The sequence below is a fragment of the Aricia agestis genome, chromosome 16 (assembly GCF_905147365.1).
Source record: "Aricia agestis chromosome 16, ilAriAges1.1, whole genome shotgun sequence".
Lineage (NCBI taxonomy): Eukaryota > Metazoa > Arthropoda > Insecta > Lepidoptera > Lycaenidae > Aricia > Aricia agestis.
Window position 1 is genome coordinate 3,911,190 of NC_056421.1, and position 16,570 is coordinate 3,927,759.

Consider the following 16,570-nt stretch of genomic DNA (forward strand, 5'->3'; position numbering starts at 1 on the left):
GTAGTTAACAGAGATAGAAAGGATTTCATACTTTGATGAATTGATGGTCCTAAAATATGGACTGTTTTATTTGTAGGACAATGTTACTTTTAAATTATTTGACTATTAATCTATCAATATACAAAATATCAGCTCGTTAGGGATCCATTATAGAGTTCAATCAACAAAGCTTGGTTAACTACTGGATCCTAAAACGGTCCTAACAAGCTGATTTTTTTACTTATATTGACAGGTTAATAGTTATTTAATTTAAGAGTTACATTCTCCTTCAAATAGAACAATCCATATTTTAGGACTATTAAATCAAAGTATGGAATCCTTTCTATCTCTGTTAACTACCACTTTCGAGATTTTTCGCAAATTAAATTGTTGTTCGTCTTATCAAAATGAAGCTAGTAGCTACTCACAAAAAATAAGCTTGATAGTAATAAAAAAAATTGTTCTAGGGCTCCCCGTACTATAATTATAATTTTACATTAGCGTTTTTAAAGCTGAAGCGACTTTGTTTTTAAATTGGCATTCGAATTTTAGAGCCGCAGTTATGCGACATAGCAATTTCAAGTTTTTAATCGCTATCTCAAAAAAATTGCGTAGGGTCTGTAATTTTATTTCTGTATTAAATTTGACGACCTCCGTGGCTCAATGGTTAGATTGTGTGGCAACTCAAGCCGGGGTCGCGGGTTCGAATCCCGCCGACGGAACAAAAAGTTTTTCAATGTTCCTGGGTCATGGATGTGTATTAAATATGTGTATGATATAATATAAATCTTAAATATATGTATAGTATAAAAGTATTAAATGTATTTCCGTTGTCTGGTACCTGTAACACAAGTCCTTCAGGTACTTAGCACAGGGCCAGACTGGCGTGGTGTGCAGCGTCCATAGATATTATTATTATTATTATTATATAGAAGAGTTAGTGTCTCGGCTATTAGCCGGGGAAATGACTCAGGTACGGGCTTGTGCCAAGTTTCCTGATTCATGATAAAAAGTGTTATTATTATTATAATTATTATTTGTAAAAATTATTAATTAGAAGTTTCAATTTATTAAGTCATAACTCATAAGTGTGTGACTGCCGCACTCAGAGAACATTGATTACTTAAATGTAATTACTTCAAAATTTTGACATAAGCCCCATACATTATCTGTCAAACTCTTCATTAAATCGAAGGTTAATCGTAATTAAATGTCTCTGAGTACGGCAGTAAGTGTATAATAAGGTAGTAGTTTAGGCTCTGGATTAAAACAATTTTTTATCCCGAAAAAGTACCGATTTTCCGTGGAATTTCTATGTTTATCCCGGGGTAGAGCTGCGATTTTCTAATAGATAAACGGACATAATACGCTATTAACAGTGAACAACAGACAAACAAACAATGGGTATATAACCTGTTAGTAGAGCATGGCTAATGTATGGCAAAAAACACCACAATGCCTTATTATGGCCTGCAGCTAACTGCATCTGGATAAAGGCTGGTACACATTATAATAATATAATAATAGCTTCCATACCGGTTTCGGTGACGGTGGCCAGTTTCATTGAAACCAGGCCAGCTACGCAGGAGTAATTTTATAGTGCCCAAGTGTGTGCGCAGTACACAAGAGCACTCTCTATTCCTTTACTCTCATAACCCACTGGGACGGCAGACCGACACGACCGGCGAGAGATCAGGCGCAGGACCGACTTTTTACATGCCCATCCGACGCATGGATCATCTTACTTGTCAGACAATCAGGTGATCAGCCTGCATTGTCCTAACCAAACTTGAAAATAACATGTTTCCAACGCGGGAATCGAACCCATGACCTCCGAGTCAAGAGCCGCACTCTGTACCACTAGACCACGGAGGCGTCACATTATGATGTACTATAAAATATAGGTATTATGACTTATAACTTCTGTTAGATGGTATAATAGGCGTATATTAATGTGGCGTTTGCGCAGAAATCTTGCAGGGACTCGAAAGTACTTCCATTCTCATATAAGTCGGTAAAATGATTTTAATATTATGGCCAGACAAACGTAGTAAATATTTTTATAAACTTTATAAACTATTAACTGTCTCGGCAAACGTTGTTTTGCCATTTAAAGTATTTCGCCCATATTATTTTATTGAAGTGACTAAATAAGTATGTCACCATGGCAACGTCCATCGCTATCTCGTCGCACAAACAATGGTCGCCGTCAGTCTCGAGCTGTAATAATTTACTATTATTTATTCAACAAATGCACTTATCAATTCAAAAAGTAGCCAGTAGCCGATTCTCAGACCCACTAATATGCATATAAAATTTGGTAAAAATCAGTAAAGCCGTTTCGGAGGAGTACGTACGGTAACTAACATTGTGACACGAGAATTTTATATATAAGATTAGGTGATGTTAGTATAATATTCTGTGCATAGAATCGCGATTGTTATTTTTAATATTACATAGTACCTATAATATTGTCGTAACTTTTGTAATTCATATTAATAAGTTCACTGCGTGCTACAACATAATCGTGTAACCCTAGCCTTAGTCTAAATCTACGGCAAATATTCTACACTATTGTTTAGCATTGTTAACTGGAATTTATACTTGTATAGTAGTTTATTATGGTTATTTTACTAATATAGTTATGTTATTATGAGTTATAATATGACATAGTTTTTAGAATAAAAACAAAGAAATGCTAAAATATTTCAATGTACACTTTATCTTATATATAAAATTATAGCTAACATTCTGTAAAGCCGTCTCGGAGGAGCACGGTAACCTGCCCCTGTAGACAAGTGGCAAAACGCTAACGCTAACGCTAGCGCTAGCGCTACAAAATGTATGGATTTGACATTAGTATTCGATAGCGAAGCGATGACTTATGTCAAATCGCATACATTTTGTAGTGCTAGCGTTAGCGTCAGCGTTAGCGCTTTGCCACTTGTCTACAGGCCCTGTACTCCTCCGAGACGGCTTTACTGATTTTCACAAAATTTTATATGTATATTCAGTAGGTCTGAGAATCGGTTACTGGCTACTTTTTATATTGATAAGTGCTTTTGTTGAATAAATAATAGTAAATTATTGCAACTCTAGTCTCGAGTTGCAATAATTTACTGTTACGGCGACCATTGTTTGCGCGACGGGATAATATAGCGAATAGCGATGGACGTTGCCATGGTTTTTTTTAAATGAAATAAGGGGGCAAACGAGCAAACGGGTCACCTGATGGAAAGCAACTTTCGTCGCCCATGGACACTCGCAGCATCAGAAGAGCTGCAGGTGCGTTGCCGGTCAATTTAAGAGGGAATAGGGTAATAGGGGAGGATAGGGAAGGGAAGGGAAGGAAATAGGGGAGGGAAGGGAATATGGGAGGGTAGGGAAGGGAATAGGGTAGGGGATTGGGCCTCCAGTAAACTCACTCGGCGAAACAGAGCGCAAGCTCTGTTCAGCGCCGGTTTTCTGTGAGCCCGTGGTATTTCTCCGGTCGAGCCGGCCCATTCGTGCCGAAGCATGGCTCTCCCACGTCCAATGGTGCCATACTTATTTAGTCACTTCAATAAAATAATATGGGCGAAATACTTTATACGGCAAGACAACGTTTGCAGGGACAGCTAGTATTTTATAAGATTAAATCATCTTATGAAAAGCTTCTTTCATTCCATAAAATGTACGATTCTCTTCGAAAATAATGTTAAAAGTTTATAACACATCAGAAAAGTTTAAAGTTTACGTAACATTACGTCCTTCCAAACCATTTGCTCGTCTCAAACATTTAAATTGGTAGTCATAAAAGCGTTTAGTTAAGGACGTATGTGTGTACTGACCCTAATCTGATAATTTTTTGTGTACTTGTGTCCCCGTCCCCACCCACCATTGACGTCAATCGCCGCACACACATACACACACATTCACATATACACACACACACATACATACTGCAGGGTCGCAGGGCTTGCATAAGTATTATTAGAAATATAATTAGGCAATTTATTTATATAATAATATTCTTTTTCATTATTGAAATAAATTTACTAAGAAGTAAATAAATATTTTTATCACTAAAACTGAATAAGTATCGAGTTTGTTTTAAGTTTTATCACTGGTTTTTATTTGATATCTAAGGCATTAATATTAATAAGTAATAAAATCTTCCATAAAATAACAAACTGTACAATTCGTTCGTTGACGTCAATACGTTTTATAGGAATTTTAAATATTTCCTCGGTGAAGTTTAAATTAATTATATTTTCTGCTTATCTAATGTTATATCATATTTTTTTGGTAATAAAGTTAATTATAGCTCGTTTGAGTACATAAAATATACTAAAGGAACATAGATATTAAAAGTTATTCAACCTTAAACTTTAACAACAAATATAATAACATAATAACAATATACACAATAACGTTTAAAATTTTCAGAGAGATTTTTGACCAATTTCTGAGTGTTTGGAAAGATTTTAAATGTTGTTAAAAAATTTAAATTTCCAATTCTAAACCCTTTCAAAAAATTGCCCTTACAAAAAAAAATATTGAAAAAGTTAAAATTCCCAGCCCTATGTCGGGTGTTAAATCATGCGCCGCGTAAATGTTAGCTGACGGGACGTACTTATTAACTAAATAATATCGAGCCATTTCAATGGTATACGGCACTAACTGGGACGTCACTACATTTAGGAACCAAAAGTAATGAGGAAATGAAAAAGACGAAAATGGAACTTCAGAACTGCAAAAAGTTTATTTGAAAAAATAAGTGGCAGATAGATGGTGGACCTACGTGATTTGGCTTAAGGGCCGCGCTATACCGGAATGGCAGCGGCGAGGCGAGCACTTTCATTTCAGTGTCATATGATTTTAAACTTTATCTTCATTATTGTATATTTACATAGTATTTACCGTCGGCGGCCGCGATTTCTTAAGCGATACTATGTATTACAAATTACAATAATAAAGATAAAGTTTAAAATCATATGACACTGAAAGTGCTCGCCTCGCCGCTGCCATTCCGGTGTAGCGCGACCCTAATAATGTCATGCTCAACTGAAGATCTCAACCAACATTGATTTTACATAACCCAACAAAATAACGTAGGTCCGCATTTAATTATTACTAATAAGTCAAAATATGTAACATATAGCTTAGCGCTTTAATCAACACTAGATATTTGACCGAGCTTTGCTTGGTAGGTATTCGATAAAACACGAGTAAAATGACATTTTCTAAAAATGATTCTTAGCTAGATCGATTTATCGCCCCCGAAACCCCCTATATAGTATATACTAAATTTCATGAAAATCGTTGGAGCCGATTCCGAGATTCCAATTATATATATACAAGAATTGCTCGTTTAAAGATATAAGATTCATAACATGTTATAGCAAACTTTACTGTGCAGTGTGCAGTAGCACATAATATATATTTTTTGTGCAATTAACCAATTGTGACAATCCAAGTTAAGACTTTTTAGGGTTCCGTACCTCAAAAGGAAAAAACGGAACCTTTATAGGATCACTTTGTTGTCCGTCTGTCAAGACCCTTTTTCTCAGGAACGCGTGGAGGTATGAAGCTGAAATTTATATCAATTACTCAGGTCTACTGTCCCTTGAAGCTGTGAAAAAATCAAACTTCTAAGCCAACGCAATCAAAAGATACAGCCGTTTATGCCGCAAATTTTCGACACTTGCAAGGGAATCAAAACCTACAGGGTGCTTCCCGTGAACTCAGAATCTTGAAATTTGGTACGAAGCAACGTCTTATAGCATAGATAAAGGAAAAATTACGAAAACCATAAATTTTTAGTTACATCACATAATATATATTTTTTTAATAATTTTAAACTTACTACCCATTTCCTCATAAACGCGTAGAGGTATTAAATTGAAATTCATACCAAATACTCAGGTCTATAATACCTTTAAGCTGTCGGAACCCTCGGTGCGCGAGTCCAACTCGCACTTGGCCGGTTTTTTTTTTATGAAATAAGGGGGCAAACGAGCAAACGGGCCACCTGATGGAAAGCAACTTCCGTCGCCCATGGACACTCGCAGCATCAGAAGAGCTGCATGTGCGTTGCCGGCCTTTTAAGAGGGAATAGGGTTATAGGGGAGGGTAGGGATGGGAAGGGAAGGGAAGGGAATAGGGGAGGGTAGGGAAGGGAATAGGGTAGGGGATAAGGCCTCCGGTAAACTCACTCACTCGGCGAAACACAGCACAAGCGCTGTTTCACGCCGGTTTTCTGTGAGAACGTGGTATTTCTCCGGCCGAGCCGGCCCATTCGTGCCGAAGCATGGCTCTCCCACGTATAAAACTTAAGAGGGATTTTTGGCCGGACGGGGTAAACATTCCTCTCGTTCAACGTGTTTATGACGAGAGATGAAGAGAGATGAGAGAAAATGTCCATGCAATTAATAAAATTACCATTAATGAAATAAAAGAAACAGTAGAATCGCTATGTAGGCACATACATCACTTAAAATATATAGTAACCAGTAAGTAGTAACTAATAACGGAATACTCGAACGTCTGTTTGTTTACAAAATATATTGCTCTTTCGAGTCTTGTTTAACATGGCTCTAACATCACTGTAAATATTAACAGAACCGTAAACTACAATAAGCAATTACTTGTGAATTGCGATAATGAAAAGTAAACTTATAATAATTTTTGTCACAAATCATTTAAAAGTTGGTAATAACTAATAAGTAATCTTAATCATATTTTTACCTATTTTTAATTAGCCTTCACTGTATTTTTTTATATTGATGGCCAGTTTCTGAAATTTTTTGAGAGCTTTTGATTGGCTGACGTGAAAACTCAAAACATTAACAAATCAAACATGCTATTACACATATAATTATAATACATAATCTTCTGACAAAAACCCTCAGAAATCGAACTTTCGTCTGCGTTTTATTTTACATTTTGAATAAATTTTGTTTATTTTTAAATTCTACGTTTATCTTTCAATAATTTTAGCATGGCGCAATAACGTAATGGCGAAATGTATCGAAAAACCGAGATCGAAGAAGATGAGAAGAAGAACTGTCAAATTTCAAAAATCGAATCGAATCGCGGTTTTTCGTGCAGCTCGCTCAGGAGTCAGGACTCACCCTGATTTAGTTTAGAATAAAGAATTAAAGAGTAAATTATTGTTCCAGATCGTAAATGCTGATTGAGGTGACTCCTGAGCGATCTGCGGCGGCGACGAGGAGCCCTAGCCCTAAGCCGACGACTTTAGACCTAGCCCTAAGCCGCCGACGTCATTATGACCAAGCCCTAAGCTGCTGACATCACATTAGCCCTAACCTGCTAACGTCATTTTAGCTCTAAAGCCGAAATTACACCACACTGTTTTTTAATTTAGAACAGTGTTATAGGATTTAGAGAGTAATGCAAGTGTCGACGCTTTTGCAAAAGGCCACGTTTTCCCTAACGGGCCCAAAAAAAAGTGTGTTGTAATAACGGCTTAAGATGATGACGTCATTATACCTATGCCTTGACGTAATGATTCTGCCCTAATGGCTAATCTTCACTGATCTTTCGTCTAGTAACAAGATATTTTTTTTGCTATAAAATCTACTTGTTGTATTGTGTTGTACAGTCCGTTAAAAGTAATTTTACTTCTGCCTAGCCTTTATGCTAATGACTTAAGGATTAGTACATATTATATTCGGGGTAAAATAACTTCAAACGGACTCTACATCGTTCGAAAGAATATACAAATTATTTGTTACTAGACTAGGCTAGAGCAAACCAGACATAAGAGCTCTTCACATCATTATAATGCTCTTAAATACTTCAAGGTAGTCCTATAAAACAATTAGTGTTTTAATCTGATACCAAAGATATCACAAAGGAATTGATAAAAAGTACTTTATTACCACCTACTTGTAGGATTGCGTGATGATTCCAATGAGTATAATCCATCTAATACTAGATACTAGATAGAAGTCCAGTTATTATAAAAAACAATATTTTTTTTGTAATAACTTATGTACAGCTTGGCAATAAAGTATATGCAGCTGTATGGCAACATTACATTACTTGTCAACTCTAGTACATATTGTGTCAAAATTGCATTCAAACGTAGCGTACCTAGCTAGGGATGTCTATAATAAAGAAAAGCGCCCTCATTTATAGTCTGACAAGAAAGTGAAGAAATTAAAAAGTGGCAACATCGTAGTGTCATCCCTTTCAAATCGATCTAAGAAAAAAAAGGATTACACTGCTTTTTAATTTCTTCACTTTCTTGATAGACTATAAAACGCACTCTTTTTTGCCAAGCTGTAACTCTAGTTCAATTCTTTTTGATTATTACACCACATTTAGTCCAAATAAATAAATTAAAGGTTTAAAAATATATGGACTACCTTCATAGTAAGTCGTTTTCCCACTCAACTAAAGAGGCTTATGATTAGTCAATTTATATATTTATAGTAGTTTTGATATAACTCGCCTGGTGCGTTTTTACGAGTGATATTCTTTGAGGCTCAGCTTACAAGAATAGGATTTAAAGTTATAATCTTTTAATAATAATTATTATATTTTTAAGATAATAAAATTACGAACACTGTATATTCCTTTATGAAAAAGAAAAAAGTTTCATCTGTTTAACTAAGAAAAAGGCTATAGGTAAAATTTTGAATTTTCTCAGTATTATAATTAATTTATCTTTTATTATAATCTTTTAAACTTGGTTGCTATTTCTGTCAGCTTTTTGCTTAGAAAGCTAACAAATAAGATCTAGCGAAACACTGCTATTACCTACAGTATTATTTTTTGTCTTCAATAATATTATTTATAAGTTTTTACTAGAGATTAATAAGCTAATGTTTAATTGAAAGTATTTTTAACTTCAGTTCAATAAAAGAAATATCATGAATTAAAAAAAATGTGCGTCAGCATGATTAACATTATCATGTAAGTCATGCTGACACACGTCAGTCATGCTTACTCAGAAACAATATTTTTTTACGATATTTTTGACAATGAGTTTCTAAAATACTAGAGTAGCAATGTCTTACAAAAGATTCTCAGAAATGCGTAACCACTTTTTTGTTCAAAAGACAATGTCAAGTCATATATTCGTTATGTCATTATGTATGTGAGATATGCCTGCAGGCATCTTCGAAGTGGCAACGCGTTGCTACCGTAAACTTCCAATCTAGTTACGTTAGTAACATAGAACATCATTGATTTTTGATAACGAGTTGATTTTAACTTAATTAGATTTCATTTTTTTGCACACTTAATATAAATCAATTCAGTATTAATAGGTTTTATTATTTTAAGATTTTATTTGTTGTTTTAAAGATTAATTCAGAAACTAAACCACCTTATTTGAATTCTTTTTTATTCTAGCCCAAAATAATAATTTCCGACTAGAAAATTTAAACCACAAATTATTAAAAAATGTAATGATTATTAATTATTTCTCCCCTTTCTTAAGTTAGTTTAATTTATATAGTATTAACAAATATATTATATTCATAAAGTTTATGTATTAGTACCTATTTTTATTTTTTAGATAATAAAATAAATCAATAATAACAGAATAAAACATATCATTTGTAATTATTACTGATATAATTTATATCAGATTAATCTTCATTAGTATCTATACAGGGTGTAACAAAAACAAGTGATAATACTTTAGGGTGTGTACGTGTTCCTGGTAGAGAGTTCACTGTGAAAGTAGCAGCGCTGAAAGACCAAAATTTTTTTCACTTTTGTATGGGGAAACTCGTGACGCTCGGGCCCTTGCCCATACAAAAGTGAAAAAAAATGTTCGTCTTTCAGAGCTGCTACTTTCACAGTGAACTCTCTACAAGGAACATGTACACACCCTAAAGTATTATCACTAGTTTTTGTTACACACTGTATAATATGTATTTTCAAACGGAAATTGTTAAATTGAATAATTGATTTAGTTTATTTACGAAATGATTTTGATTATAATTTATATTTCATTTCGTATTTCCATTAGTAGGTAGTTAAATTATCATTTTTCTTGCCGTAGTTAGTAAAGTAGAAGTAGTAAAATACCCATCTTTTAGCCAAGTAAGAAAATAACGTGGACAATAATTAAATAAAATATAGGCTTTTTTGAAAGAAATACCTTTTTTTTTAAATTAAAAATAAAATATTTTTTAGGTTGTTAGACTATTATTTATTGTTGGTTTGATAATATTATTATATTTGTATATAAATGAAATAAAAATATATTGTAATTGTTTAAGATTTTCAGTGATTTCGTTGTTAGTTTATAATTCAATAAATATATACATTTAAAACTTCCTAGGTATTTTATTATTATAAACTGCCCCAGGGCACAGAATATAATATAATAGTACTCCGTACCCAGGGGAGGGCAGGCAGGCCGCAGGTCAGGCCAAATGGATACGGAAATAGCAGAACAAAACCAGTCATCCAGTGATCCAAGAAGCACTTAGATTTAGTACGTACTTCGGCTATTTTTGTATCCAATCAGCCCACCCTGCCCCGGGTCAGTTTTAGATGCCGAAAACTCTAATTATAGTTCTGACTTCTGTTAGGTTTTGTGTTAGACACAGAGTGGTAAATGTGGCTGACACAGACAGCTGACTTTAAGAACTACTAATCTAAAGGAATATTAAGACCCGTGCAAAAATGTTATAATCTTATATATAAAATTCTCGTGTCACAATGTTAGTTACCGTACCTATTCATGCGAAACGGCTTTACGGATTTTTACTAAATTTTTATATACCTATTCACTACGAATAATAAAAACTATGGAAAAGTAACTCCGTCATTTCAATACATTTGAAATATTTAGGTGACCTTGAGCGGTACTAGGCTGACGTTACATGACAGATCAAAAGGAACCAAATTTAAAACGGTAATAGTATGGGAGTTACGATTCCTTAGTTTTTATTATTCGTAGCCTATTCATTAGGTCTGAGAATCGGCTCCTGGCTACTTTTTGTATTGATAAGTGCATTTATTGAATAAATAATAGTAAATTATTACAACTCAAGACTGACGGCGACCAGTGTTTGTGTGACGGGATAGCGATGGACGTTGCCATGGTGACATACTTATTTACTTAGTCACTTCAATAAAATAATATCTAATGGGCGAAAAACTTTATATGGCAAAACAAAATTTGCCGGGACATCTAGTATACAATAAGAATGTTGCTTCTCAGTTAGATTCAGGCGTTCAAAATCATTGCGTTTTAAATTTACCAGGAGTTAAAATGAAACAATCTCAGCTTAGCATTTTATAACTCACTAGCTGTCTCGGCAAACGTTGTTTTGCCATAAAATGATTTTCCCAGTTTTTCTGCTTTTCTCTTGAAGTTTTTTCTGATTTTTTTTCTATAGACCGCACGGAGCCCGAGACCTTTCCAACGAATGCAAAACCGTGGAAATCGGTTCGTGCGTTCTGGAGTTACAGCGTCAGGAAGGAAAACCCGACTTATTTTTATATGTTAGATTATTTGATGAAAAATTATATTGTGATATTGCCAACTCAAACGTTGTATTTGAATTCAACTCTCGTGTTAGTGGTAAGTCTTTTCATAAAAAAGTTTTGCATAGTGTAGATCTTCATATCAAACAAGATTTAGGAGGGATTAAGGATTATGGATAGCAATAGGAGTAACAGATATTGCAAAATTAATAACTTATATTTACTATTACCTGGATTTGGGGGGAGGGGTCTTTTTAACTCTCTTAAGCCCCTACCATGGAACTGAGCTATGAGTATGGACTCGCATAACTACTTGTTTTTTCAATACACAAGCTAGGCAATTTGTCATATAGATAAGCTCGCTAGGAGCGGCCAGATGGCATCTAATCTGTCTTATATCTATGGGTTGCATAAAGATGGTTGCCCATTTGGAAATGCATCTAGCGTTTATAAACAGATATGAATAAGTTATGACTTATGAGAATTGCATATAATTTTGATGCAAGATTATGATAGGAGTAAATATTATGATGTAACTAAATGTTTAATTTTAAAATATTTTATGGATTTGATGCGCAGAAACTTGTTTATCGAATATTACATATTTTATTACAATACATACCGTACATTGTATTATATATCATCATTTCGGTCTCGGTAGCAAAATATGCATTTTTGCTTCGAAAGCTTCGTCTAAGTTCTAAGTGACATAAAACAATAAGAACCAACACACGATGATTTTTATTGATTTATTAATAAAATATTATGAAAATCACAAAAGAAATCCATTTCGGTGTGAAAACTGTATGGAAATATGAAATCAAATATAGTGACGCGGTTGGTCACCTGGGGTCTTTAAAGACCCCAGCGTGAATAAACGCATCACATGCACGTGAGCTCAGACGAGTGGCGACAGGCGATTATATCTATACTAATATTATAAATGCCAAAGTATCTCTGTCTGTCTGTCTGTCTCGCTTTCACGCCAAAACTACCGAACCGATTGTAATGAAATTTTGTATACAGATAGTCTATAGCCTGAGAAAGGACATAGGCTACTTTTTTTACTGGAAAAAAGCGTTGTAAGGGGGTAAAAATGCGTAAATTTGTTCAAATTAAGTTAGTTCCAAAAATTAAAATAGATAGCGCCGTGCGTCTCCTACATCGCGCTAACGCTTGCCCAGAAGTCGTTCTATAAGAGGTGGTATTATCGTATGTTTTTTTTTATACGTTACTTATTAAATCAGTACTTTATCTATGCAGTGACGTAACCTTAAAGGCTTAAACCTATCAATGATAAATAGTTTATGGGTAAAGTTGTGTAATTGGGGGGCTAAATAAGCTTAAAAATTTGGCATAAAATATAAAGATTAATTTAAAAAATTGAAATATTATATGCACATTAATAGGGTTGTTGAGAAAGTGATTATGAGGAAGAGGAGGAAGAGGAATTTTCACGCGCAAATTTAGAGGATGCGGATGAGGAAGAGGATATTTTTTGAGGAAGAGGATGCGGATGAGGAAGCGGATGAGGAAGAGGATGTTAGGAAATTATAAATACTAGCGGACCCAACCCAAAAGTCTTTGTCCTGTCTATCCATAACTAGATACATACATTACACAAAAAATAATTAAAAGGGCATTTTCCAGTGGACCCAACTATGAATCTAAACCATTCTCAAAACACACACAATAAAGAATCATCAAAATCGGTCCAGCAATTAAGGAGGAGTTCAGTAACATACACAAGTCACAACACACGCACACAAAAAAGATGAAAACGCGACGCGCATGCGCAGTGAAATTCCTCATAAATTCCTCTTAAATTTTGAGGAAGCGATAGCGGAAGAGGATTTTTTTATTTTTATTTATGAGGATGCGGTAACGGTTGAGGAACCCAAAATATTGCGGAACTTCCTCATTATGAGGAAGCGGAAGAGGAATCCTCAGCAACCCTACTGACACTGCACAGCTGTTTTGATTTAAGGGGTACCAGGGTTTTTTATTAAAGCTTTTGACACCAATTTTGTTGACATCGCGCGTTATAAACTGAAGTCCACGCGGACGAAGTCGCGGGCAACAGCTAGTTGAAATATAATTCCTTTTAAGAAGCTACCTAAAGAGAGCAGTTGCTACGATTAATTTAAATATAGTTTTTTTACGTTTTGTGACCAACCGAGGGTTAAAAAAAATCGTTCACTGTCTCTTGAGAAACTATACAAAAACTATCTCTATATTTAATTTAATCTACATCGGTTCGGCGGTTAAGGCATGTCGAGACAACAGACAAACTAATTAATAATATTAGTACGGATTACCAATAAGGCATATTATGACATGGCAAAAAGGAGTGGACGGCATTATGCAGTGATATGCAGCAGGTTCCGATGCGCTCCAGGAATACCAATGATCACAGGTTTTTAATAAGGCTGGTTAACCGCGGTTAAAAACAATATGGAGGTGATATATTACGTGTCAAACCGTGATTTATTAACGTTTCTTCACGTATACGTGAGGTTGGGAAAGTATGGAAAGGGACTTTATTACGAAGCTTTTAAATCAAATAAGATATTATATTTTGCACAAGAATATATTTATTATTCGGTCATTAAATTATTTATAAGTATGTTGATACGAATATTTCTTTATATGTAATTTTAATATTTATAATACTTTTGAATGTATTTGTATTTAGAGTAAAATTAAGATAGTAAACACACGTTCACATTCAACAGCCAAATACTTACTTTTATACTACGAATAATAAAAACTAAGGAATCGTAACTCCCATACTATTACCGTTTTAAATTTGGTTCCTTTTGATCTGTCATGTAACGTCAGCCTAGTACCGCTCAAGGAAACCTAAATATTGCAAATGTATTGAAATATGTACCTAAGGTACACTTTTTTGTCAGGTATTGTGGAACATGTTTTTTGACGGAGTTACTTTTCCTTAATTTTTTGTTATTCGTAGCTTTTATATCTTATATTCATTTATATTTATTTATGAAGTATTATATTATTTTTCCCCTTTTTTGTTTTCAGACTTCTAGAGGGCCTTTTTCATCTCAACACCTCATCACCATAATCATCATCACCTTCCACTTCTGTTTGTTGCGTTGAGAACTCTCTTGCCTAACTCCTGGTTAGGTACTCTGACGAGTTTGACATGAGTACAAAATATATTTTACACACATTTTATGTTTATTTTATTTCCTTAACTATTTTTTATTATTTTCCACTAAAACTATTATTAAGTAAGATCACAACACTATAATATTATAATCATAAACACTTCTATAATTTTTTAAGCACAATAATTCATTCACAAATATTTTTTTATGACTTAATATTTTGGTAGAGATAGAAAAAAGAAAAAACTTTAAGCTTTAATTTTAACAAACAGTCAATACCGTGGATAAGAAATAACGCACTTTTAATAATAGTTTTTTTTTATATTAATATATCTTTTGCGAAAAGTCTACCTCCACGTTAACCTAACTTCTAAACGGAAAGTCTGTTTGTGTGTAATTAATTTAGATGTTGCCGTGGACCCTATAGGGCTCGTTTCAAATGTAAATCTCTATATCATGACTTATTGTTGCATAATTTATAAGCCCTTTTCCATGATTGCATAATGCATATTATAGCGGGTTTATATTATTCCAATTTCTAATCCACTGATCCAATCCTGGGCTGGATTGCGTCGGGAAAAATGCAAATGGTTAATGATTCCATTAACCATTTGCATTTTTGATGAACTGAAGGAATAAACTGAATTGCATTCTAGTGTATTTGTATGGCCGTTAACATTGTTCTAGTAGCAATCCAGCGCATTATTGGAGTACTGGATTGGAATAATGTAAACCGGTCATTAGGGCTTTCTCGTGCGGACATTGCGGTTGGGGCTTGAGGAGGTAACAAACATACAGACAGACATATACACTTTCGTATTAATAATAATATTAGTATGGATAAGAGAGGATTCGGATATTTTGAACTTCGGTAAAGCTTATTGTTTTAAATTTTGCTAGGATATTAGCGGTCTTATTCTGTACCAGGAATATGATAATGGGTATACCTGTATGTCATATAAAATGTATTATTAATACATCTGATATTATTTACTACAGCACCTAAATTATACGCTGGTAAGTTTCTGTCGTGTGTCAGATTTCTATCGCTGATCGTAAATACGGATTATACGGTGTCTATCAACTTCTAATACATTCTTGTACTTTCAGGGAGAGATCCCTTCCCTTTTCATAAAATCAAGATAATTGCTATGTCAATCTTTTAATTCTACATCTGGTGTTGTACGTTTCCGAATTTCGTGTCCTCCTTATCAAGTTTTGCTACTAAAACATAATTATGTGTTATAACTAACAAATTAATTTATAAACTGTAGGCATCCGTGCTAATAATATAAATCTGAAAATGTGTCTTACTGTCTGTCTACTCTGTTGCCTCTTCACGCCCAAACCACTAAACCAATTTTGCTGAGGTATGGACTATGGAGATACTAAGAGTGCCGGGAAAGGACATTATACTTTTTATGCCTTTTATTATTGTTAAAAATGTGCGGTTTCCGCGCGATAAACTATCGGAGTTACGGGCGTCGTCTAGTATAACATAAGATAAGTAAAATACGTCAACCATGTAAACTTTATTATACTGATATGTTTAAGCGTGATTTGTTTCATATTATTATCAGTGAGAAACAATAGAAGGGCATCGCTTGGGTTACTCATGGGTTGTAGAGTTCTCGACAATTCATCACATTTACAAAGTTCACATAGCTTTTTGACCGACTTCCAAAAAACGAGAAGGTTCTATGTTCGGATGTAGATGCTTTTTCGAAAAAAACGTCTTAACTTCTAATTTAATATTGTAAATGCGCAATGTACTTATCTACATTCAAGACCTTAAAAAAAGTGATCAATTTAAAATGATGTACTTTGTGCTTACTATCCGGACTTGTTAGTCCGAAAGTTAGAGTTTGTAAAGACACTGGACTAATTATTATAATTGATTTTGATAACGTTTGGCAAAGATTTATAATATTAGAGGTAAATAATTATGTTGTACTATCAGAGAAGTTGATTCCTATGCAAATCGGGGACCTAAGTAG

At 34.1% G+C, this 16,570-nt stretch overlaps 1 protein-coding gene across 4 annotated transcripts in view; it reads left to right on the forward strand.

Annotated features, from left to right (window-relative positions):
* LOC121734823 overlaps positions 1 to 14,636 on the forward strand; it is a 52,273-nt gene extending 37,637 nt beyond the window's left edge. For 3 of the 4 annotated variants that reach the window (XM_042125444.1, XM_042125445.1, XM_042125446.1), the window contains one exon: positions 14,485 to 14,636. In XM_042125444.1, the coding sequence (XP_041981378.1) occupies positions 14,485 to 14,562 (78 nt within the window). In that variant the 3' untranslated portion in view covers positions 14,563 to 14,636. Of the gene's footprint in view, positions 1 to 7,142; positions 8,181 to 14,484 lie in introns of those variants that run through there. The other variant, XM_042125447.1, reaches the window with a different exon arrangement.
* The last annotated feature ends 1,934 nt before the right edge of the window (positions 14,637 to 16,570 follow it).